The sequence below is a fragment of the Ranitomeya imitator genome, chromosome 5 (assembly GCF_032444005.1).
Source record: "Ranitomeya imitator isolate aRanImi1 chromosome 5, aRanImi1.pri, whole genome shotgun sequence".
NCBI classification, from domain to species: domain Eukaryota; kingdom Metazoa; phylum Chordata; class Amphibia; order Anura; family Dendrobatidae; genus Ranitomeya; species Ranitomeya imitator.
This window is the reverse complement of record NC_091286.1, coordinates 151,321,286-151,341,636: the sequence shown is the minus strand read 5'-3', so window position 1 is coordinate 151,341,636 and position 20,351 is coordinate 151,321,286. Positions and strand designations below refer to the sequence as shown.

General features: G+C 40.9%; 1 protein-coding gene across 2 annotated transcripts in view; it reads left to right on the top strand.

Annotated features, from left to right (window-relative positions):
* The window catches only part of FNDC1 (fibronectin type III domain containing 1), a 392,429-nt gene that overhangs the window by 352,855 nt on the left and 19,223 nt on the right, over positions 1-20,351 (top strand). For both annotated transcript variants that reach the window (XM_069769220.1, XM_069769221.1), the window contains one exon: positions 15,465-15,544. In XM_069769220.1, coding sequence (XP_069625321.1) covers positions 15,465-15,544 — 80 coding nt within the window. The remainder of the gene's footprint in view (positions 1-15,464; positions 15,545-20,351) is intronic.

The following is a 20,351-nucleotide window of genomic DNA, read 5'->3' as shown; positions in this document are numbered from 1 at the left end:
AAAATCCCTAAATATAATCAGCCACTATTCAACACAGGAAACCTAGGGTAAGACCATAATACAAATGAGCCCCATAACTACCGCTCAATATCAACCTAAGCCAAGATTAAAAGAAACATCGATACAGGGTCCATTTCTTTCAGGGATCCTCATTAGCCGAATAATGGTCTTCCGGTATCCGCCGACATCCAGGCCACTGGCTGATAGTTCATTCATACATCTCACAGCCCACACTTGCTGGCTGGAAAAAAACAATGCTAGATTAAATTTGAAGTTCCGACGTAGGGACCCGAATCACCCTTAATCAGTGTCCACCTCCCGATGTTCCCCAGCTCCAAAATGCTGGCTGATTGTTATTTAATGCATGTGTACCCATCAATGCATAATAGAGATAACCTAGAGAAAACTGAAAAACAGTAAAGACAAATTAAAAATTATCAGAAAAAATCCAAAACAAAACCACCGACCAAAGACAAAATCAATTAAAAGATTAAAAAAGACCGATGCGACAAAAAAGCAATAAACCTATATACACTGGATGACCACAAAAACAGAGGAAACAAAGGAAACAAAGGAAACCAAAATTCACAAAAAGGATCCAAAGCCCAGATTTTCATTTAGCCCCTGGGGAGCCAGGGTACCCAACCGATAGATCCATCGGCTTTCCACTTGAGCCAAGGCTTTGCCCAGGTCACCTCCTCTGGGGCCAATACTCACGAGATTGTTGCCTTTTACAATCATGTGACAAGGGTCACAGTCGTGGAATCTTTTGTAGTGCCTCGGGATTGTTTTCAAGCTTAAGATGTCTTTAACTGTTTTGGCTTTCTCGATATCCAAAACATGTTCTTGGACGCGTACCCTCAACTCCCTAGTAGTGAGGCCTATATATACTTTTCCGCATGGACAGGTAGAGTGATAGATCACCCCCTTTGATGTGCATGAGATGAATTTCCTGATGTCATAAGGTCTTTGACCCGTCAAAATTAATAAACTTCTTGGTTTTAATACAATTAGAGCAGGCCTTACACCGACCACACGGAAAAAAAACTTTTAAATCACTGTCAAACCCTTTGATCTTCTTTACAGGTTATAGTGACTATGCACTAGAATATAACGGATGTTTCTTGACCTTTTCGCAACTATGGTTGGCTTCAGGGGTAAAATTTGTTTCAGAGTTGGATCAGTATGTAAGACAGACCAATGTTTTTCTACAATCTGCTTAACCCCCTAGTGACAAAGGCAATTTGGTACTTACCGTATTTTTCCGACCATAAGACGCACTTTTTTTCCTCCAAATTTGGGAGGAAAGTGTGGGTGCGTCTTATGGTACGGATGTAGCATGTGGGGAGGGGGGCAGCAGTGAGTGGGATCGCACTGTTATCCCACTTCAGGATGTCCCAGCTGCCCAGAATCACCACTGGGGAAACCATGTGGTCCCGATGATTAAGTGCAGTGAATATTCATTAGCGGCTCCCCGCCCATCTATCAGCTGAGCGGTGAACCAGGAGCAGCAAATGAATACTGCACTTAAGCAGGGACACACATGGCTTCTCCAGAGCTGATTCCTGCAGCAGCTGGGGAGGTCTGTGTGTCCGGGGGAGGAGTAGGCCAGCAGCAGCAGGGGCCAGAGGAGAGAGGAGATCGCTGCATACCTGCCTGCCATGCCTGGGCTGGACGTCAAGTGCTGTGCACAAACAGGACCTGTTTGATGTCAGGAGTGGGTGGGCTGGAGCATCACATGGCAGCTCAGAGCCCTCCCTCTTCTTGACATCATCACAGGTCCTTCAGGCTCTCCACTAGAATCTGCAGCTTCCTCATAACCTGTGCTTTGGAAAGGAAACGAGGGAAGGCTCTGTGTGCAGTCATGGGATGCTTTTACCTCACCACAGTGTGGCTGGCTGCCACATTTAAGAGGTTAGTCTTTACAAAACACAATAAAGCACTCTGCCACTCCTTTGGTGAACTATAACTCCCAGCATGTCATAGGATCTGCAGGACATGCTGGGAGTTATAGTTCTCCCATGGGATTTTAAAGCAACACTCCAGTGTTATTTTGCAGTGCTGGAGTGGTGCTTTCAATATAAGCCCTGTGCCCCCATTCTTATACTCACCCTCCAGCATCTTCATATAGTACTGTACAGACACCACACTGGTCCCGCAGCTTCCAACATAATAACAAACTATTATATATAATAACACCACATATAATAGTATGTTATTTATGTTATTAAATATTTTACCACATTTTTTTGCTTCAAATATTTTTTTCCCTATTTTCCACCTCTAAAACCTGGGTGCGCCTTATAGTCCGGTGCGTCTTATAGTCCGAAAAATACGGTAATGACCAAGCCAATTTTTACAATTCTGACCACTGTCACTTTATGAGGTTATAACTCTGGAAAGCTTTAACAAATCCTGCTGATTCAGAGATTATTTTTTCATGACATATTGTACTTCATGTTAGTGGTAACATTTCTTTGATATTACTTGCGATTATTTATGAAAAAAATGGAAATATGGCAAAATTTTTAAAATTTTGCAATTTTCAAACTTTGTATTTTTATGCCCTTAAATCAGAGAGATATGTCACAAAAAATAGTTAATAAATAACATTTCCCACATGTCTACTTTACATCAGCACAATTTTGGAAACACATTTTTTTTTTTGTTTGGGAGTTATAAGGGTTAAATGTTGACCAGCAATTTCTCATTTTTACAACACCATTTTTTTTAGGGACCACATCACATTTGAAGTCATTTTGAGGGGTCTATATGATAGAAAAAACCCAACTGTGACATCATTCTAAAAACCGCACCCCTCAAGGAGCTCAAAACCACATTAAAGAAGTTTATTAACCCTTTATGTGCTTCACAGGAACTGAAACAATGTGGAAGGAAAAAATGAACATTGAACTTTTTTTTGCAAACATTTTACTTCAGAACCATTTTTTTTATTTTCACAAGTGTAAAACAGAAATTTAACCTTAAATTTTGTTGTGCAATTTCTCCTGAATACGCCGATACCCCATATGTGAGAGTAAACCAATGTTTGGGCGCACCGCAGAGCTTGGAAGAGAAGGAGCGCCGTTTGACTTTTTCAATGCAGAATTGGCTGGAATTGAGATCGGATGCCATGTCATGTTTAGAGAGCCCTTGATGTGCCTAAACAGTGGAAATGCTCCACAAGTGACATCATTTTGGAAACTAGACCCCTTAAGGAACTTATCTGGATGTGTGGTGAGCACTTTGAACCCCCAAGTGCTTCACAGAAGTTTATAACGTAGAGCCGTGAAATAAAAAATCGCATTTGCTTACACAAAAATGATCTTTTTGCCCACAAATTCTTATTTTCAAAAGGGTAACAGGAGAAATTAGACCACAAAAGTTGTTGTGCAATTTCTCCTGAGTACATCGATACCCCTTATGTGGGGGATAAACAACTGTTTGGGCGCACCGCAGAGCTTGGAAGAGAAGGAGTGCCGTTTTACTATTTCAATGTAGAATTGGCTGGAATTGAGATCAAACGCCATGTCGCGTTTGGAGAGCCCTGATGTGCCTAAACAGTGGAAACCCCCCACAAGTGACACCATTTTGGAAACTAGATCCCTTAAGGAACTTATCTAGATGTGTGGACTTTGATAGAATGGTCTGCGGGCGTTATGTTGCGTTTGCATAGCCCCTGATGTACCTAAACAGTAGTAACCCTGCACAAGTGACCCCATTTTGGAAACTAGACCCCCCCAAGGAACTTATCTAGATGTGTGGTGAGAACTTTGAATGCCCAAGTGCTTCACAGAAGTTTATAATGCAGAGTCGTGAAAATAAAATATATTTATTTTCCACAAAAAAGATTTTGTAGCCCCCAAGTTTTTATTTTCACAAGAGTAACAGGAGAAATTGGACCTCAAAAGTTGTTGTACAATTTATCCCGAGTACGCTGATGCCCCATATGTGGGGGTAAACCACTGTTTGGGCGCACGGCAGAGCTCAGAATGGAGGGAGCACCATTTGACTTTTTGAGCGCAAAATTGGCTGTCATGTTTGGAGACCTCCTGATGTACCTAAACAGTGGAAACCCCCAATTCTAACTCTAACAGTAACACCAACACACCCCTAACCCTAATCCCAACCCGTTCCATAATCCTAATCACAACCGTAATGATAATCACAACCCTATCCCCAAATCAACCCTAATCTCAACCGTAACCATAACCATAATCAAAACCCTAATCCCAATACACCCCTAACCCTAATCCCAACACTAACCAAACCTAATCCTAATCCCAAGCTTAACCCCAATGCCAACCCTAACCCTAATACAACCCTAATCCAAACCCTAACCCTAATCCCAACTCTAACCCTAACTTTAGCCGCAACCCTAGCCCTAACTTTAGCCCCAACCCTAACTTTAGCCCAACCCTAGCCCTAGCCCTAGCCCTAACCCTAAATTTAGCCCCAACCCTAAACCTAGCCCTAAATTTAGCCCCAACCCTAACCCTAGCCCAACCCTAACCCTAGCCCTAACTTTAGCCCCAACCCTAACCCTAGCCCTAACGCTAGCTCAAAGGCTACTTTCACACATGCGTCGTGTGGCATCCGTCGCAATCAGTCATTTTGGACAAAAAACGGATCCTGCAAATGTGCCCGCGGGATGTGTTTTTTGCCCATAGACTTGTATTGCCGACGGATCGCGACGGATGGCCACACATCGCGTCCGTCGTGCACTGGATCCGTTGTGTTTTGGCGGACTGTCGTCACAAAAAAAGTTCAATGTAACATTTTTTGTACGTCGCGTCTGCCATTTCCGACCGTGCATGCGTGGCCATAACTCCGCCCCCTCCTCCCCAGGACATAGACTGGGCAGCGGATGCGTTGAAAAACTGCATCCGCTGCCCACATTGTGCACAATTTTCACAACGTGCGTTGGTACGTCTGGCCGACGCATTGCGACACCTCCTTACCGACGCAAGTGTGAAAGAAGCCTATCCCTTACCCTAACTCTAAATTTAGCCCCAACCCTAACCCTAAATTTAGCCCCAACCCTAACCCTAACCCTAAATTTAGCCCCAACCTTAACCCTAACCCTAAATTTAGCCCCAACCCTAACCCTAAATTTAGCCCCAACCCTAACCTTAACCCTAAATTTAGCCCCAACCCTAACCCTAAATTTAGCCCCAACCCTAACCCTAAATTTAGCCCCATCCTTAACCCTATCCCTAACCCTAAATTTAGCACCAACGCTAACCCTAACCCTAATTTTAGCCCCAACACCTCCAGCTGCCAGCTGGCAGATCATGGCAGGCGCACTGCGCATGCACCTGCCATTTTCTCACTGGATGAAGAAGCCGGTGGGCAGGAGGGGACGCAGGAGGACCCAGGGACACTGGTAAGTATAGTAGGGTCCCCGAATCCCCTTATTTATCTGTCCTCTGATGTGCGATCACATCAGAGGACAGAGAATGACAGATCGCTTTGGGGTTTTTTTTGCGGCCGCCGGTAAACAGTTAATTACCGGCAATCGCAAAACAGGGGTCAGTAAAAACCGACCCCAATCATGTTCTTTGAGGTCTCGGCTACCCCTAGCAGCCGAGACACCAAAGATTTTCCGGGTGCCAGCCGGTGGGCACACTGCGCATGTGCCCGCCATATTTTGACCGGAACAAGATGCGGCGCCCATCGGGAGCCATGAGGAGCACCGGGGGAGACAGGTGAGTATCGGGGGCTATTGGGGCCCCCATTTCTCTGTCCTCTGATGTGCGATCATATCGGAGGACAGAGAAATTAAATGGGAAATCTCGGTTTGTTTGTTTTTATGACCGCCAGTAAATGGTTAATTACCGGCGATCGCAACTTGGGGGCTGGTAAGAAAACCCCCGAATCATGTTCTCTGGGGTCTCGGCTACCCCCGGCAACCGAGAGCCCAGAGAAAATCCGACTCTGGGGGGGCACTATTCACTTTTTCCACAGCGCCGTTGATTAACGGCGCTGTGGTTTAAGTACCTTTAACTGCCACCATTAAAAGGCATATCGGCGGTCGTTAAGGGGTTAAATTGATACCATTTGTTATGGTATCCCGTGATCAGTCATATCTGATCTTTACTGCCCTTTGTTGTCCTTGTATTGTTGTTGTAGTGCAAAACATCTCTTGGTGTGTTTTTGGCTCTCGCCAAGCCCCTTCTTATTGTTTTTGGTCATATCCCCGTTGAAAGAATCTCTCAGCCAATTCCCCAGATTGAACCACAAAATCAGCATCCTTTGAACAATGCGACGAACCCGCAAGAATTGTCCAATAGGTATTCCTCTAATTGTAGAGGGTAGGTGGGCAGACTGGGCATGCAGCAATGAATTGGTAGCTTTAGTTTTACAAAAAATATTTGTGACAATGTCCCCCTCAGACAGGGCACGTATCTGACCTCCCATATTTGAAGGTAAGCTTGATGTTCACATTATTCTGGTTCAATGTCTGCATCAGGACATTGAGGTCGGCAATGCTCCCCTCCCATACAAACCAAAAGTCATATTGAGCGGTTAGCGCCTTGGTAAAGGATGCAGTGACCTAAGTGGGTGGGTGCTTTTGGTCTTTCCTGAGGGTTCATATCTGCGGGAATGGCTTCTGGTGCGCTGTGGGGTGCGTGGGGCTTTGTGAATAACTCCTGCCTTGATATGATTCTTTGGCTTCAAATTACGCTTTGGTCTGATTCTTTGAATAGCGGGCACATTTGGACCTCATGTATCGATAACTGTGAGCAGTCTTCGGGATATTAGTGGATACGGCCCCTGTGTGATGCGCTGGGAGTAGCTCCGCCTGGAGAAAACATGATTGGTTGTTTTATCCTACAAAAGCTTTATGATGCCTAACCTTAGACACGCCACCAGGAGGAAGCAGTCGTGAAACACGCGTGGGGTAGCAGAGGTATAGCGTGCCACGCGGCAGGACATTGGAGAACTCTTTTCTATGCAGGTAATATGTACCTATTAGGTTTCTCAAGTCTCCACTCAGACTAAGTATGCAACAGCCATGGGGTGAATGAGTATGTAACATTGCGGTTTCATACCGTGTAATGAGCAATAGGTTTTGGCTCCATATTGTATGTTTTGGCGGTGGAATCAGCCTTGTGTTTAGGGGATCTCATCTATAATTAATATGCAGTCGCATTTCCTTGCAATATGCTTTTCTTATGAGTAGCTTGTATTGTCACCTTGAAGTTTTGGAATGTCTGCTGCAAATACGTGATATTTCAGAGGGGGATAATTATGTAACATCTGGTGGTTCTGGTGCTTAATTCAGCAACAGATTTTGGTTCCATATTGCGCGGTGGAATCGGTTTGTTGTTTTTTTGTTCAGGAGAACTTATTTACAATCAATATGTATTTGCATCTCATTACGATATAGTCTATTAATGAGTAATGTGCACTGTCACTTTAAATTTTGAGATGTTTTTATTACAAGAGATGTTTCTATGATTAAAGGGTTCTCATCATGAATATCCATGGACATTGCTGCATGATAGAGAATAGAGTTGATTAACCCTTCCTGGATATTTATATGTTCCTTCGCTTACCTTATATGCATGATTTGCTCTGGTTTTGAGGCACTAATTTTAATTGTATGTACTGTTTATGTGTTAATAAAGTTGTAGCTTTTATCAAACAAAAACACTTCTTGACTAAGCGCAGTTTAATAACTAGCTTTACAGTCGGTATGTTCATATATGACACATATGGAAGAGATATACTTTTAAAGTATACAATTCAGAATGAATTGTTTACCCTGATCAACATATATGCCCCCAATAGCAATCAATGCCCATTCTTTAAAAAGATTTTTGATATTTTTTTGATAATTTTGCTGAAGGTCAAATAATTTTAGGAGGTGATTTTAATGTACCTCTGCACACTTCTCTAGACACCTCAAACGGTCACTCTACATTTCCAGCAAAAACAATCAGATACATCAAAAAACTATTAACAGACTCTTGATTGATGCTTGGAGAACAATACATCCCTCCACAAAAGATTATTCTTTTTTTCTCCCCAGTTCATAACAAATACTCAAGAATTGATTACCTGTTCCTCTCCCATCATCTATTGAATACCATACAAAAAATTTCTTATGACACAATTCTTTTTTCAGATCATGCTCCATTATTTCTCAAAACAGCCATAGATCCACATAAAAGAGGGCCATTAAACTGGAAGCTTAATAATAATCTACTTAAGAACAACATCACACAAGAATATATAGCCACAGGCATAAAGAATTTCTTCAAAGAAAACCGCCCTCATGACAAATGTAACCCCAACACCTGGGAGGCTCATAAAGCCATTCTTAGGGGAATCCGTATTGAATTGGGTTCCAGAGTAAAAAAAGCAAAAGAAAAGGACATGCTACTGAAACTTTCTCAGATAAAAAAACTAGAGGCTTCACACAAACTAACACAGCTTCCCTCTTTAGAGAAAGACCTATATTATTTAAGACTTGAACTAAATGCCCTCCTAAATCAAAAATTTGAATTTTTTTGTTATCATATTCTCGGTTCAGAGCATATTCATCTGCAAATAAATGTGGCAAATATCTAGCAAATACAATTAAGAAACAAATTAACTCCTCGCACATACTTAAAATAAAGAATAATAAAGATCAGTTACTTTATAAAACAGAAGATATTGCCAATGCTTTCTCAGATTTTTACTTAAATCTGTACAATCTAAAACCCAATTATAGCTCTGCCGCAGATACGACTGTTAAAACACAAAATTTCTTAAATGACTTATCCCTTCCTCAAATCACGGAGCCTCAATCGAAATTTTTAGATAGTCCCATAACTAGAGAAGACGTGGAAGATGCGATAAACCAATCTCCAGGCGGAAAAAGTCCAGGTCCAGACAGTTTTTCGATTGAATATTACAAATATTTTAAGCCTGAATTATCCCAACATTTGACAGATTATTTTAATCACATTAGTAAATCTAACAATTTCAAAAAAGAGTCTCTAGTAGCCCACATTGGCCTCATTCCAAAAGAAGGAAAAGACCCCACCTCTGAAAATATACGCCAAAATATTAGCAAACAGAATACGAAAACTTCTTCCAGATCTGATAAACCCAGAACAAGTTGGCTTTGTCAAAGGAAGAGAAGCCAAGGATAATGTCATGAGGGCAATCAACATGATTCATCTAGCAAATCAACACAATATACAAATGTCGATTCTCTCCACAGACGCAGATCGCGTTGATTGGTATTTCATGGAACAAGCGCCTGCAAAATTTGGTTTCCCTCTAAATATTATAAATAAAATATCTGCCCTATATACAGCACCCTCCATGAAAATTAAAATTAATAACACACGATCAGCCAGGTTTGACATCAAAAACGGCACAAGGCAAGGTTGCCCCCTATCGCCCTTTTTGTTTATACTCTCTTTAGAGACATTCTTGCAAAAAATACAACAATCCCCTAAGATCAAAGGATTTAAAATATGCACAGTTGAACACAAATGTGCAGCATACGCAGATGACATACTTTTATTTTTGGTAGATCCTGACAACTCTGTTCAAATTTTACTCACTGAGTTGCGCTTCTTAATCTCAATCTCCCATTTCAAAATAAACTTCACCAAGTCCAATATCATGCATATTTCTTTATCTCCTGAAACCAGAAATAATTTTGCATCATTCTCCCCATTTAAAGAATGCTCATCCATTGCATTTTTGGGAACCAAAGTTAGCTGCTCTTCTTCACGCCTTTTTGATTTAAACTTCAAACCATTGTTTCGTTTCGTTGAGTCTACCTTATCAAATTGGAGAGATGTCCGTTTTTCATGGTTTGGTAGAGTCAACCTTATAAAAATTATAATTCTCCCCAAAGTCCTATAGCTTCTCCAAACCCTCCCAATAGACATTCCTCAACAATATTTTCAAAAACTCAAAATATCATTTCAAAATTGATATGGGCAGATAAAAACCATAGGATAAACTATAAAACCTTGATAAAATCAAGATGTAGAGGAGGTTTGAGTCTCCCTGAATTTGAAAGATATAGATTATCAACCCACATATCAAGAGTGATTGAGATGCAATCCCCTTGTCCCACAAAACTTTGGGTTCCACTTGAGCTGAATGATCTTCATGATGGTTTCTCACATTACCTATGGCCCACCCCATTTAATAGATTTAAATACAATAATACTTTGAACCCATACACTATGACTACCCTCAGATTATGGCACAAAGCAAATAAAAAAATGAATCTTATTCCAAATATATGCAAAGCCACTCCTATCTTGCATTTGATCCCTAATAATTATAGATCTCTTAAGAGGAAAATCAGGCTCTCGACTCCCTTCAGAAACTTGCCGATTTACTCCTTGGTGTGCAAAAACAGATGTATTATGAGCAAGAACAAGATCAGCTCACTCACTGAAAACCTTCACTTGAAAGATGAGGAAATTCAAACTCTACAGGAAGTAACAAAACTTTATCTCCCAGACATTTCTACCTCATCACCTGATCCGCCAATCCTTAAATTTATGAACACAAAAGGAAAGAAAAAAATGATAAAATAAATAAGAACCTAACCCAAACACAGGAGATCCCAGATTTAATAAAAAATGGTAATTAGTTAGAACTAAACACAAAATTTCTCCCTGAAGAAATTCATACAATCTTCAAAAACATCCACTTCCTAACATCTTCAGTTAGATTCCAAGAACATAACTATAAAATCATATCAAGTTGGTATAAAACACCTGACATATTGAATAAAATAGACAGCTCAATCTCCCCTCTTTGTTGGAGATGCACCAAAGAGAAGGGTTCTCCATCTCATATTTGGTTGGAATGCACAAAAATTTAAAGTTTCTGGGAGAGAGTTAGAGAACATATAAAGAAAACCTTAAATGTAGACATCCCATAATCATCAAGTTTCATTCTATTCAATCTGGATCCTTCAAATTTACACTTTGAAAAAGGCTCACTGATACCTCACCTGCTCAACGCAGCTAAAATAACTATCGCAAGACATTGGAAAGAGATAGAGACTCCTACTTGCAAAGAATGGAGAAAAGAGTCCAACCAAATTGCTATATATGAGAAAATTAGACTTTCAGGATCTAAAAACCTAAAGACTTTAAACGCATGGATAGCCTGGTTGAACGCCTCAGAGGATCACCAAATAAGCACAAACGATAATCTTTAATTTCTTTCTCCCTACAAATTTCTTTTGTTCCCTTTTTCTCTTTTTTCTTTACAAATAGTCTGTTCTGTAATGTTGATGCCTTGATTTGAGTTTGATTTCCCAAATCGCTTAGTTAATCTTTATATTTTAAGCAGGACTTTCTGACTCCCTACCCTTCCCTTTCCTTCCCGGGTCCCTCCCCACCACTGCCCCTTGTTTTTTCAATTCTTCTTACAACCATTTTGGTTCGCAAATCCGCAGCCTTGTGGCGTTATTGTTGTGGTTTATTACGATTGTATTTTTGTTTGTTTTTCCATACTTTTACTATTTCTGGAAAATATTTACCTTTTTTCCTTTCCTGATATATTATTGAAATTTTCTGAATAAAGGATATATACAAAATAAAGTTTAACGCTACCAGGGACCAATATATTACCATGTATTGCAAGTTGCGCTAAGCACTTGTCAGTGGCATCGTACATGTATGGAGCTCACTGCCAATGCCAAGTGCTTTATGGCTATATATGTTTATGCAGCTAGAAAATGATGGTCTTGATAACTCAGATAACACAGTCAGTTTCACAAAAACACTAGCTCAACTAGTATGCTCAGCCAAACCACACTGGACCACTTGAGCAATACTGGTGATAGAAAATTGATAATTTGTGAAGAGCTAGGATTGTTTACTAGGTTGGAATTAAGCACATATAAAACACATATGAAAAACCCATGAGTCTAAGAGCATTGCCATGAATGGAAAGTCTTCTGAATATTTCAACTCTTAAATGAATATTTTGATTATTTTACCATTTTAAACATGACCTTTCTCTCTGAATTTGTGTTGAAACACTATCAAGAATAACAATTTAAGCTAAATAAAATGTTGTTTCATTTTTACAAAATAGAAACTATGCAGATGTTAGGATATTTGCAAAAATGCAAAAAAGAAATATGCAGGTTTTATAACAGATGGCTAAAATCAATTTAAGTAAAATGTTAAACATTTTAAAACTGCTGTTTCAGATACATTTATCATTGTTTGGTGTCAGAAGAGTTGTATCCAATTCTTCACAATTTTAGGGCTCATGCACAAATTTTATATGTTGAATTGGACACAGGATGTAATAATGGCTGCAGAGTAGAATAAAATGTGATCTGTTTTTTTTATTTCGCGTCTCTGTTTAGGATATATTGACAATCAAAATATTTGGCACTTAATGAGTTAACTTTTGTCCTGATATTTCCGGTACAGAAAAAAACAGTACCGGAGATTTCAATGTCCGTGTGTCCGTCTGTGTGCTATGTGCGGCACACATGTGGCAACCGTGTGCCGCCTGTGTGCCGCATCAGTACCACACGGACGGCCGCTGGGGAAGCAGCGCTACAGTAAGCTATGTTCCCCTGTGTGTGGTGCTGAAGCTGGCTCTCAACCCTTTTCCCCTGCTCAGCCAGCACACAGGGGAGAACGAATTAATGATATGCAGCGGGCACAGGCTCAGTAACTAGCGCTGACATCACTGAGTCTGTGCTTGCTTGCCGGCATGAGCTCCTGTTACCTCAGGACCGTCGGAGAATGCAAGTGATGAGGTCACTATGACAGAGCTTGAACTGCCGTGACCTCATCACTTGCATTCTCCCACGGTCCTGAGGTCACAGGAGTTCTTGCCGGCGAGTGAGCACAGACTCAGTGTTATCACCGCTAATTACTGAGTCTGCCCCCGATGCATCTCATTCATTCCCCAGTAGTTAACAGCCGGAGGGGGTTGCATTTGCACTGCTCCCGGTTGTAAACTGTACATTCCCCAGACATGGATTACGGCGTGGGACTGACAGTACGCCGGACAGGTATGGGTATATTGTTGTTTTTTATTTATTTTTATTTTTTTAACAGGAGATTGAGGGCTTCACTTGGATTGGCAGACTAATAAAGATGGCAAAACTGTCTTTATTGTTTTATTTCATTAACAGACTTTTTCTTACTGTGTGGTGTTTTATTAACCTTTAACAGCTATAGGATTAGTAATTAAGAGGTGTCTTATTGACACCTCTCCATTACTAAGCTGGCTTAATGTTACCTTACAATAGGAAGGTGACATTAACCCCTCATTACCCCACTTGCCACCTATACAGGGTAAGTGGGAAGAACCAGGCAAAGCTCCAGAATTGGCTCATCTAATAGATGCACCTTTTCTGGGCAGCTGCGGGCTGCTGTTTTTAGGCTGGGGGGCCAGATCTATGGCCCCTTACCAGCCTGAGGATAGCAGCCCCCACCTGTGAGTTTTGCTGGGTTGGTTTAAAAACATAGGGGGGACCCCATATCGGGTTTTTCTTTCATTCATTCTCTTCTTCTCATGCTGCTCACTGGCAGAGCAGGGTAGAAGGGATGACAACCAGATTCAGCACCACGCGCAGGGATCAGCGCTTACAGTAGCGTTTCTTCCCCCAGTGGCCATCCATGCACACGGAGGACAGTGTGCACTACTCTCTGTGTGCACGTGTGTGGCATGTTTTGCGGCCCTTGTAAAAATGGACATGTCTGGGTGTTTTTGCACACAGACACAAGGTCCGTGAAAACACCCTGACTTGTGCATAGACCCATTCATTTGAATAGGTCTATGTGTGTCAGTGTCTCCGGTACATGAGAAAACTGTCAATACATGTACCAGAGACACTGACATGTGAAACAGGCCTTAGCTTAAGTGAGTGTTTTCTCTGAGGGGCATGTGCTTCTCTATGAGTTGATATCTGATGACACCCACTTGGACTTAACAAAAGTTAACTCACTGGGTACCAAATACTTTGCTAATATCTCTGCAACGGAGAATCCAAATTAAAAAAAAAAAGGTTTATTACCCTCTGCAGCCACTAAAAAATTTTGGTGAAAACTCCTTTTTAACCTTTTTACGACCTTGGGATTTTCTATGTTTGCATTTTTGTTTTTTGCTCCACTCCTTCTCAGGGCCATGACTTTTGTAGTTTTCCATTAATACGGCCATGTGATTGCTTGTTTTTTGCTGGAAGAGATTTACTTTTGAACAATATTATTGATTTTTACCATATAATGTATTGGAAAATGGTAAAAATGATACCAAGTGCGGTGAAATTGCAAAAATAGTGCAATTCCATTATTTTATTTTATTTTTTACCATGTTCATTAGGAGTTTGCAGATACCAAACATGTATAGGTTCTTTTTTATATAAGTGGTGAAAAAAAAATCCAAAGTTTCTAAAAAAACAATGTTGCCATTTTCCAAGCGCTGTAACGTCTCTATTTTTCAGGATCTTAGTCTGGGTGAGGGCATGTTTCTTTTGTGCACCCAGCTGACTATTTTATTGATATCGTTTTGGGGTACATACAATGTTTTGATTGCATATTATTGCATTTTATTGCAATGTTGCGGCAACAAAAAATGTAATTCTGACATTTTGATTTTTTTCTCGTTACGCTATTAATTTAGTTTATATTTTGATAGATCGGGTGTTTATATTTTGATTAGTGATGAGCGAGTTTGCTCGTTACTCGAGTTTTCCGAGCATGCTCGGGTGATCTCCGAGTATTTTGGGTTTGCTCGGAGATTATGTTTGTGTCTCCGCAGGTGCATGATTTGCGGCTGCTAGACAGCCTGAATACATGTGGGGATTCCCCAACAAGCAGGCAATCCCTGCATGTGTTCAGGTTGTCTAGCAGCCGCAAATCAGGCAGCACACTCACCCATCACTAATTTTGATAGATCGGGTGTTTCTCAATGCAGCCATACCATATATGTGTATTTATTTATTTATTTATTCTTTTATTTTGAATGGGGCAAACTTGGCACCATGTCACTACAATGACTGGGCTGTGGCTCCACTGTATCTGTGGAAATAGCTGTAGCTGACAAATACAGTTTAAAGCTAATAAATGGAGCAGCTAATTATTATCATGCATGTGCACTTCTGCTTTTTATATTGTCTTTGAAGGTAACAATGATAGCCATATCCCCCTCTCTGGCATTCAGTGGGGGTTCCAGTGTGACTCACAAAAATCTAACAATTATCATGCATCTTGTAGGCTGGAATACCCTACTAAATATGAAGTCAATTATTGCACCTTGCATAAACCTGCCGGTTTGGGTATGACTATTTCTATGCATTTCTTATTAATATAAATATCTTTTGGATTCATGTTCTATCCATATTTCAAAATATTTTTTTTGTCAAATCACAAGTTTATTAAGTGTAATTTAAGTAAATTACTTTTCATAATATCCTTCAAAAAAGTTTATAAAACTAAATTCTTTATTTCAAGATATTACTTCAAAATCCAGGCAAGGAATCCACATGGCTTGGGACCCATGAGCCCATCTGTGTCATTTGTTACAGAATCAGGTATGAAAACATGCTAATAACTAATGTCCTCATCTTAAAAAATAAATATTAATATATATTTACTTTAAATTACCTGAGACAATCAATTCAATTAGTAATGATAGGGGGGCATACACAAATGGTGCTGTACACAAAGGATAAAATGTCACTTATAGTTTTTGATTCTTCTGGTTTTTAAAGTATATATTAAATCCAAGGGGTAGATTCATTCACTTGTAGGAGACAAGTCACGTTGTACTGGCAGTATGATCTGTGGACAGCATGGTATAGAGAAGGAGAAGCTGAGATGGATTAAATGTAGGTTTTTTGAAGGTTCAGTATAGTTTGTATTTTATTTATTGACAACCCTGATGTTCATATGTACATGGATTCCCTGGGCAGTCTTATTTAGTGATTGACAGCTACAGTACCTCTGCAATCATAGTCATACAGCGAAAACCATCAGTCATTGGATAGGACTGCCCACTGGACTCATATGCATACAAGTGCTTGGAAATTTAATGAAAAAAATGCAAGTTTTGCTGAAACTTTTCCCTCAGAACTATATATCAACCTAATCCGCTAATCCTGCTCTGTATCATCCTGCTTACAGCTCAGATACTATTTTCAGTATGACAGGTTTCCGTTAAAGGGAATCTGTCACCAAGGTTTTGTTACCCAATCTATCTTAAAATGTAAAGGTACCGTCACACAGTGGCATTTTGATCGCTATGACGGCACGATCCGTGACGCTCCAGCATCGTAACAATATCGCTCCAGCATCGTAGACTGCTGTCACACTTTGCAATGTACGACGCTGTAGCGATAATTTCATGACGTATGTGCGATGTAGAAGCCGTTGGTTACTATGCGCACATCGTATACAATATCGTGCACACCTTTGTTACACCATGCGATTAGGGTTGAGCGACCTTTACTTTTATAGGATCGGGTCGGGTTTCACGAAACCCGACTTTTTCAAAAGTCGGGTCGAGTGAAATCGGCCGATCCTTTATAAAAGTCGGGTCGAGGTCGGCCGAAACTCGAAACCCAATGCGGTGCATTGGGTTTCCAATGGTTCCCAGGGTCTGAAGGAGCGGAAACTCTCCTTCAGGCCCTGGGATCCATATTTAAGTGTAAAATAAAGAATTAAATTAAAAAATATCGCTATACTTACCCTCTGACGCGCCCTGGTACTAACCGGGAACCTTCCTTCCTTCGAATCAGCGCTTCCAGGACCTTGCGGTGACGTCGCGGTGACGTCGCGGCTTGTGATTGGTCACACGACCGCCCATGTGACCGCTCGCGCGACCAATCACAAGCCGCGACGTCACGCAAGGTCCTGCAAGCGCTGATTCTTAGGAAGGAAGGCTGCCAGAAAGAAGCAGGGCGCGTCCGAGGGTGAGTATATTCCTATTAGGTATATACTCACCCTCGGACGCGCCCTGCTTCTTTCCGGCAGCCTTCCTTCCTAAGAATCAGCGCTTGCAGGACCTTGCGTGACGTCGCGGCTTGTGATTGGTCGCGCGAGCGGTCACATGGGCGGCCGCGCGACCAATCACAAGCCGCGACGTCACCGCGACGTCACCGCAAGGTCCTGCAAGCGCTGATTCGAAGGAAGGAAGGTTCCCGGTTAGTACCAGGGCGCGTCAGAGGGTAAGTATAGCGATATTTTTTATTTTAATTCTTTATTTTACATTAAATATGGATTCCGATACCGATTTCCGATATTGCAAACATATCGGAAATCGGGATCGGAATTCCGATACCACATTCAGAAGATCGCCGACGTCATGGCCGACCCCACACAGGGGTCGGGTCGGGTTTCATGAAACCCGACTTTGCCAAAAGTCGGCGACTTCTGAAAGTGGCCGACCCGTTTCGCTCAACCCTACATGCGATCATGCCGCCACAGGGGGACACTAGACGACGAAAGAAAGTTTCAAACAATCTGCTACGACGTACGATTCTCAGCGGGGTCCCTGATCGCAGGAGCATGTCAGACACTGTGAGATCGTAACTATATCGCTGGAACGTCACGAATTGTGCCGTCGTAGCGATCAAAATGCCACTGTGTGACGGTACCTTAAGTGTAAAATGTGATTGGTAAATGTTTAGGTATGTACAGTGTACACCTTAAGCTGTCAACCAGTGGTGTGGGCAGGATTAAACACAGCTCAACATTCAGAGAACTGGTAGAATTGTAGCTGATAAAACAGTGATTTTATCAAAACTCCATTGACCAGTAAAGTAAGTACCGTAATATATCACTCGAATCAGGGTTTCTGCCCATCGTGATACTCTCAAATGGGGTAGATAAAACCTGATGACAGATTCCCTTTAAGTACTTATAGAAATTGATACATCGCCCAGTGTTTGTGACATATAGCAATGTTTCATGTTTTCTAAAAAATAAGCCAACATTTTTACTTTCATTAAGTTTCATAACCCTATTTTTAATACAGGTGCTTTTCACAAAATTAGAATATCATCAAAAATGTAATTTATTTCAGTTCTTCAATATTAAAAGCGAAAATCATCTATTATATGGAGTCAATACAAACAGAGTGATCTATTTCAAGTGTTTATTTCTGTTGATGATTATGGCTTACAGTCAATGAAAACCCAAAAGTCATTATCTCAGTAAATAAGAAAAATTAACAAACATCACTTGCAAAAGCTTCCTAAGTGTTTAAAAAAGGTCTGTTAGTCTGTTTCAGTAGGCTCCACAATCATGGTGAAGACTGCTGACTTGACAGATGTCCTGGAGGCAGTCATTGACACACTCCACAAGGAGGGTAAGCCACAAAAGGTAATTGCTAAAGAAGCTGGATGTTCTGAGCATATTAATGGAAAGTTAAGTGGAAGGAAAAAGTGTGCTAGAAAAAGGTGCACAAGCAACCGGCATAACCACAGCCTTGAAATGATTGCTAAGAAAAGACCATTCAAACATTTGGTGGACATTCACAAGGAGTGGACTGCTGCTGGAGTCATTGCTTCAAGAGCCACCACACACAGACATATCTAGGACATGAACTACAAGTATCGCATTCCTTGTGTCAAGCCACTCACGACCAATAGACAACGCCAGAAGCATCTTACCTAGGCCAAGGAGAAAAAAAACTGAACTGTTGCTCAGTGGTCCAAGGTGTTGATTTCAGATGAAAGCAAATTTTGCATTTCATTTGGAAATCAAGGTCCCAGAGTCTGGAGGAAGAGTGGAGAGGCACACAATCCAAGTTGCTTGAGGTCTAGTGTGAAGTTTCTACAATCAGTGATGGTTTGGGGAGCCATGTCATCTGCAGGTGTAGGTCTACCGTGTTTTACCAAGACCAAAGTCAGCACAGCCGTTTACCAGGAATTTTTAGAGCACTTCTTGCTTCCCTCTGCTGACAACCTTTTTGGAGATGGAAATTTCATTCTGCAGCAGGACTTGGCACCCGTCCACACTGCCAAAGGTACCAATTTCTGGTTTAAAAGCAACAGTATCACTGTTGATTGGCCAGCAAACTCGCCTTACCTTAACCCCATAGAGAATTTTTCAAGAATTTTTCAAGCTGATGTTATAAAGTATTGTAATTTACTGAGATAATGACTTTTGGGTAAGCCATAGTCTCAACATAAAGAGAAATAAACACTTGAAATAGATCACTCTGTTTGTAATGATTCTATATTATACATAAGTTTCACTTTTTGTACTGAACAACTGAAATAAATTATCCTCTTCAAAGAACCGTCTGCTGGAGAATGAAATTTCCATCTCCAGAAAGCTTGTCGGCAGAAAGAAGCATGAAGTGCTCAAAAATTTCCTGGTAGACGGCTGCGCTGACTTTGGTCTTGATAAAACACAGTGGACCTACACCAGCAGATGACATGGCTCTCCAAACCATCATTGATTGTAGAAACTTCACACTAGACCTCAAGCAGCTTGGATTACGTGCCTCTCCACTCTTCCTCCAGACCCTGGGACCTTGATTTCTAAATGAAATGCAACATTTTCTTTAATCTGAAAACAACACTGGACCACTGAGCAACAGTCCAGTTCTTTTTGTCCTTGGCCTACGTGAGATGCTTCTGGCATTGTCTATTTGTCATGAGTGGCTTGACACAAGGAATGTGACACTTGTAGCCCATGTCCTGGGTATGTCTGTGTGTGGTGGCTCTTGAAGCAATGACTCCAGCAGTAGTCCACTCCTTGAGAATGTCCACCAAATTTTTGAATGGCCTTTTCTTAACAATCCTTTCAAGGCCACAGTTATCCCGGTTGCTTGTGCACCTTTTTCTACCACATTTTTTTCCTTCCATTCAACTTTCCATTAATATGCTTGGATACAGCACTCTGTGAACAGCCAGCTCCATTAGCAATAACCTTTTGTGGCTTACCCTCCTTGTGGAGTGTGTCAATAACTGCTTTCTGGACATCTGTCAAGTCAGCATTCTTCACCATAATTGTGGAGCCGACTGAAACAGAATTAGGGACCATTTGAAAAACTTATGAAGCCTTTGCAAGTGTTTTTTGTTACTTATTCTAATTTACTGAGATAGTGACTTTTGGGTTTTCATTGGCTGTAAGCCATAATCATCAACATATACAGAAATAAACACTTGAAATAGATCACTCTGTTTGTAATGACTCTATATTATATGAGTTTAATTTTTTGTATTGAAGAACTGAAATAAATTAACTTTTTGATGATATTCTAATTTTGTGAGAAGCACCTGTATGTCCTTAAATTCTCTTCAAAGAACCTTCTTAAAGGGGTTATTCAGTGAAAACAAATCAATTGGATAGGTGATAACTTGCTGATTAGCGTGTGTTCTACCACCA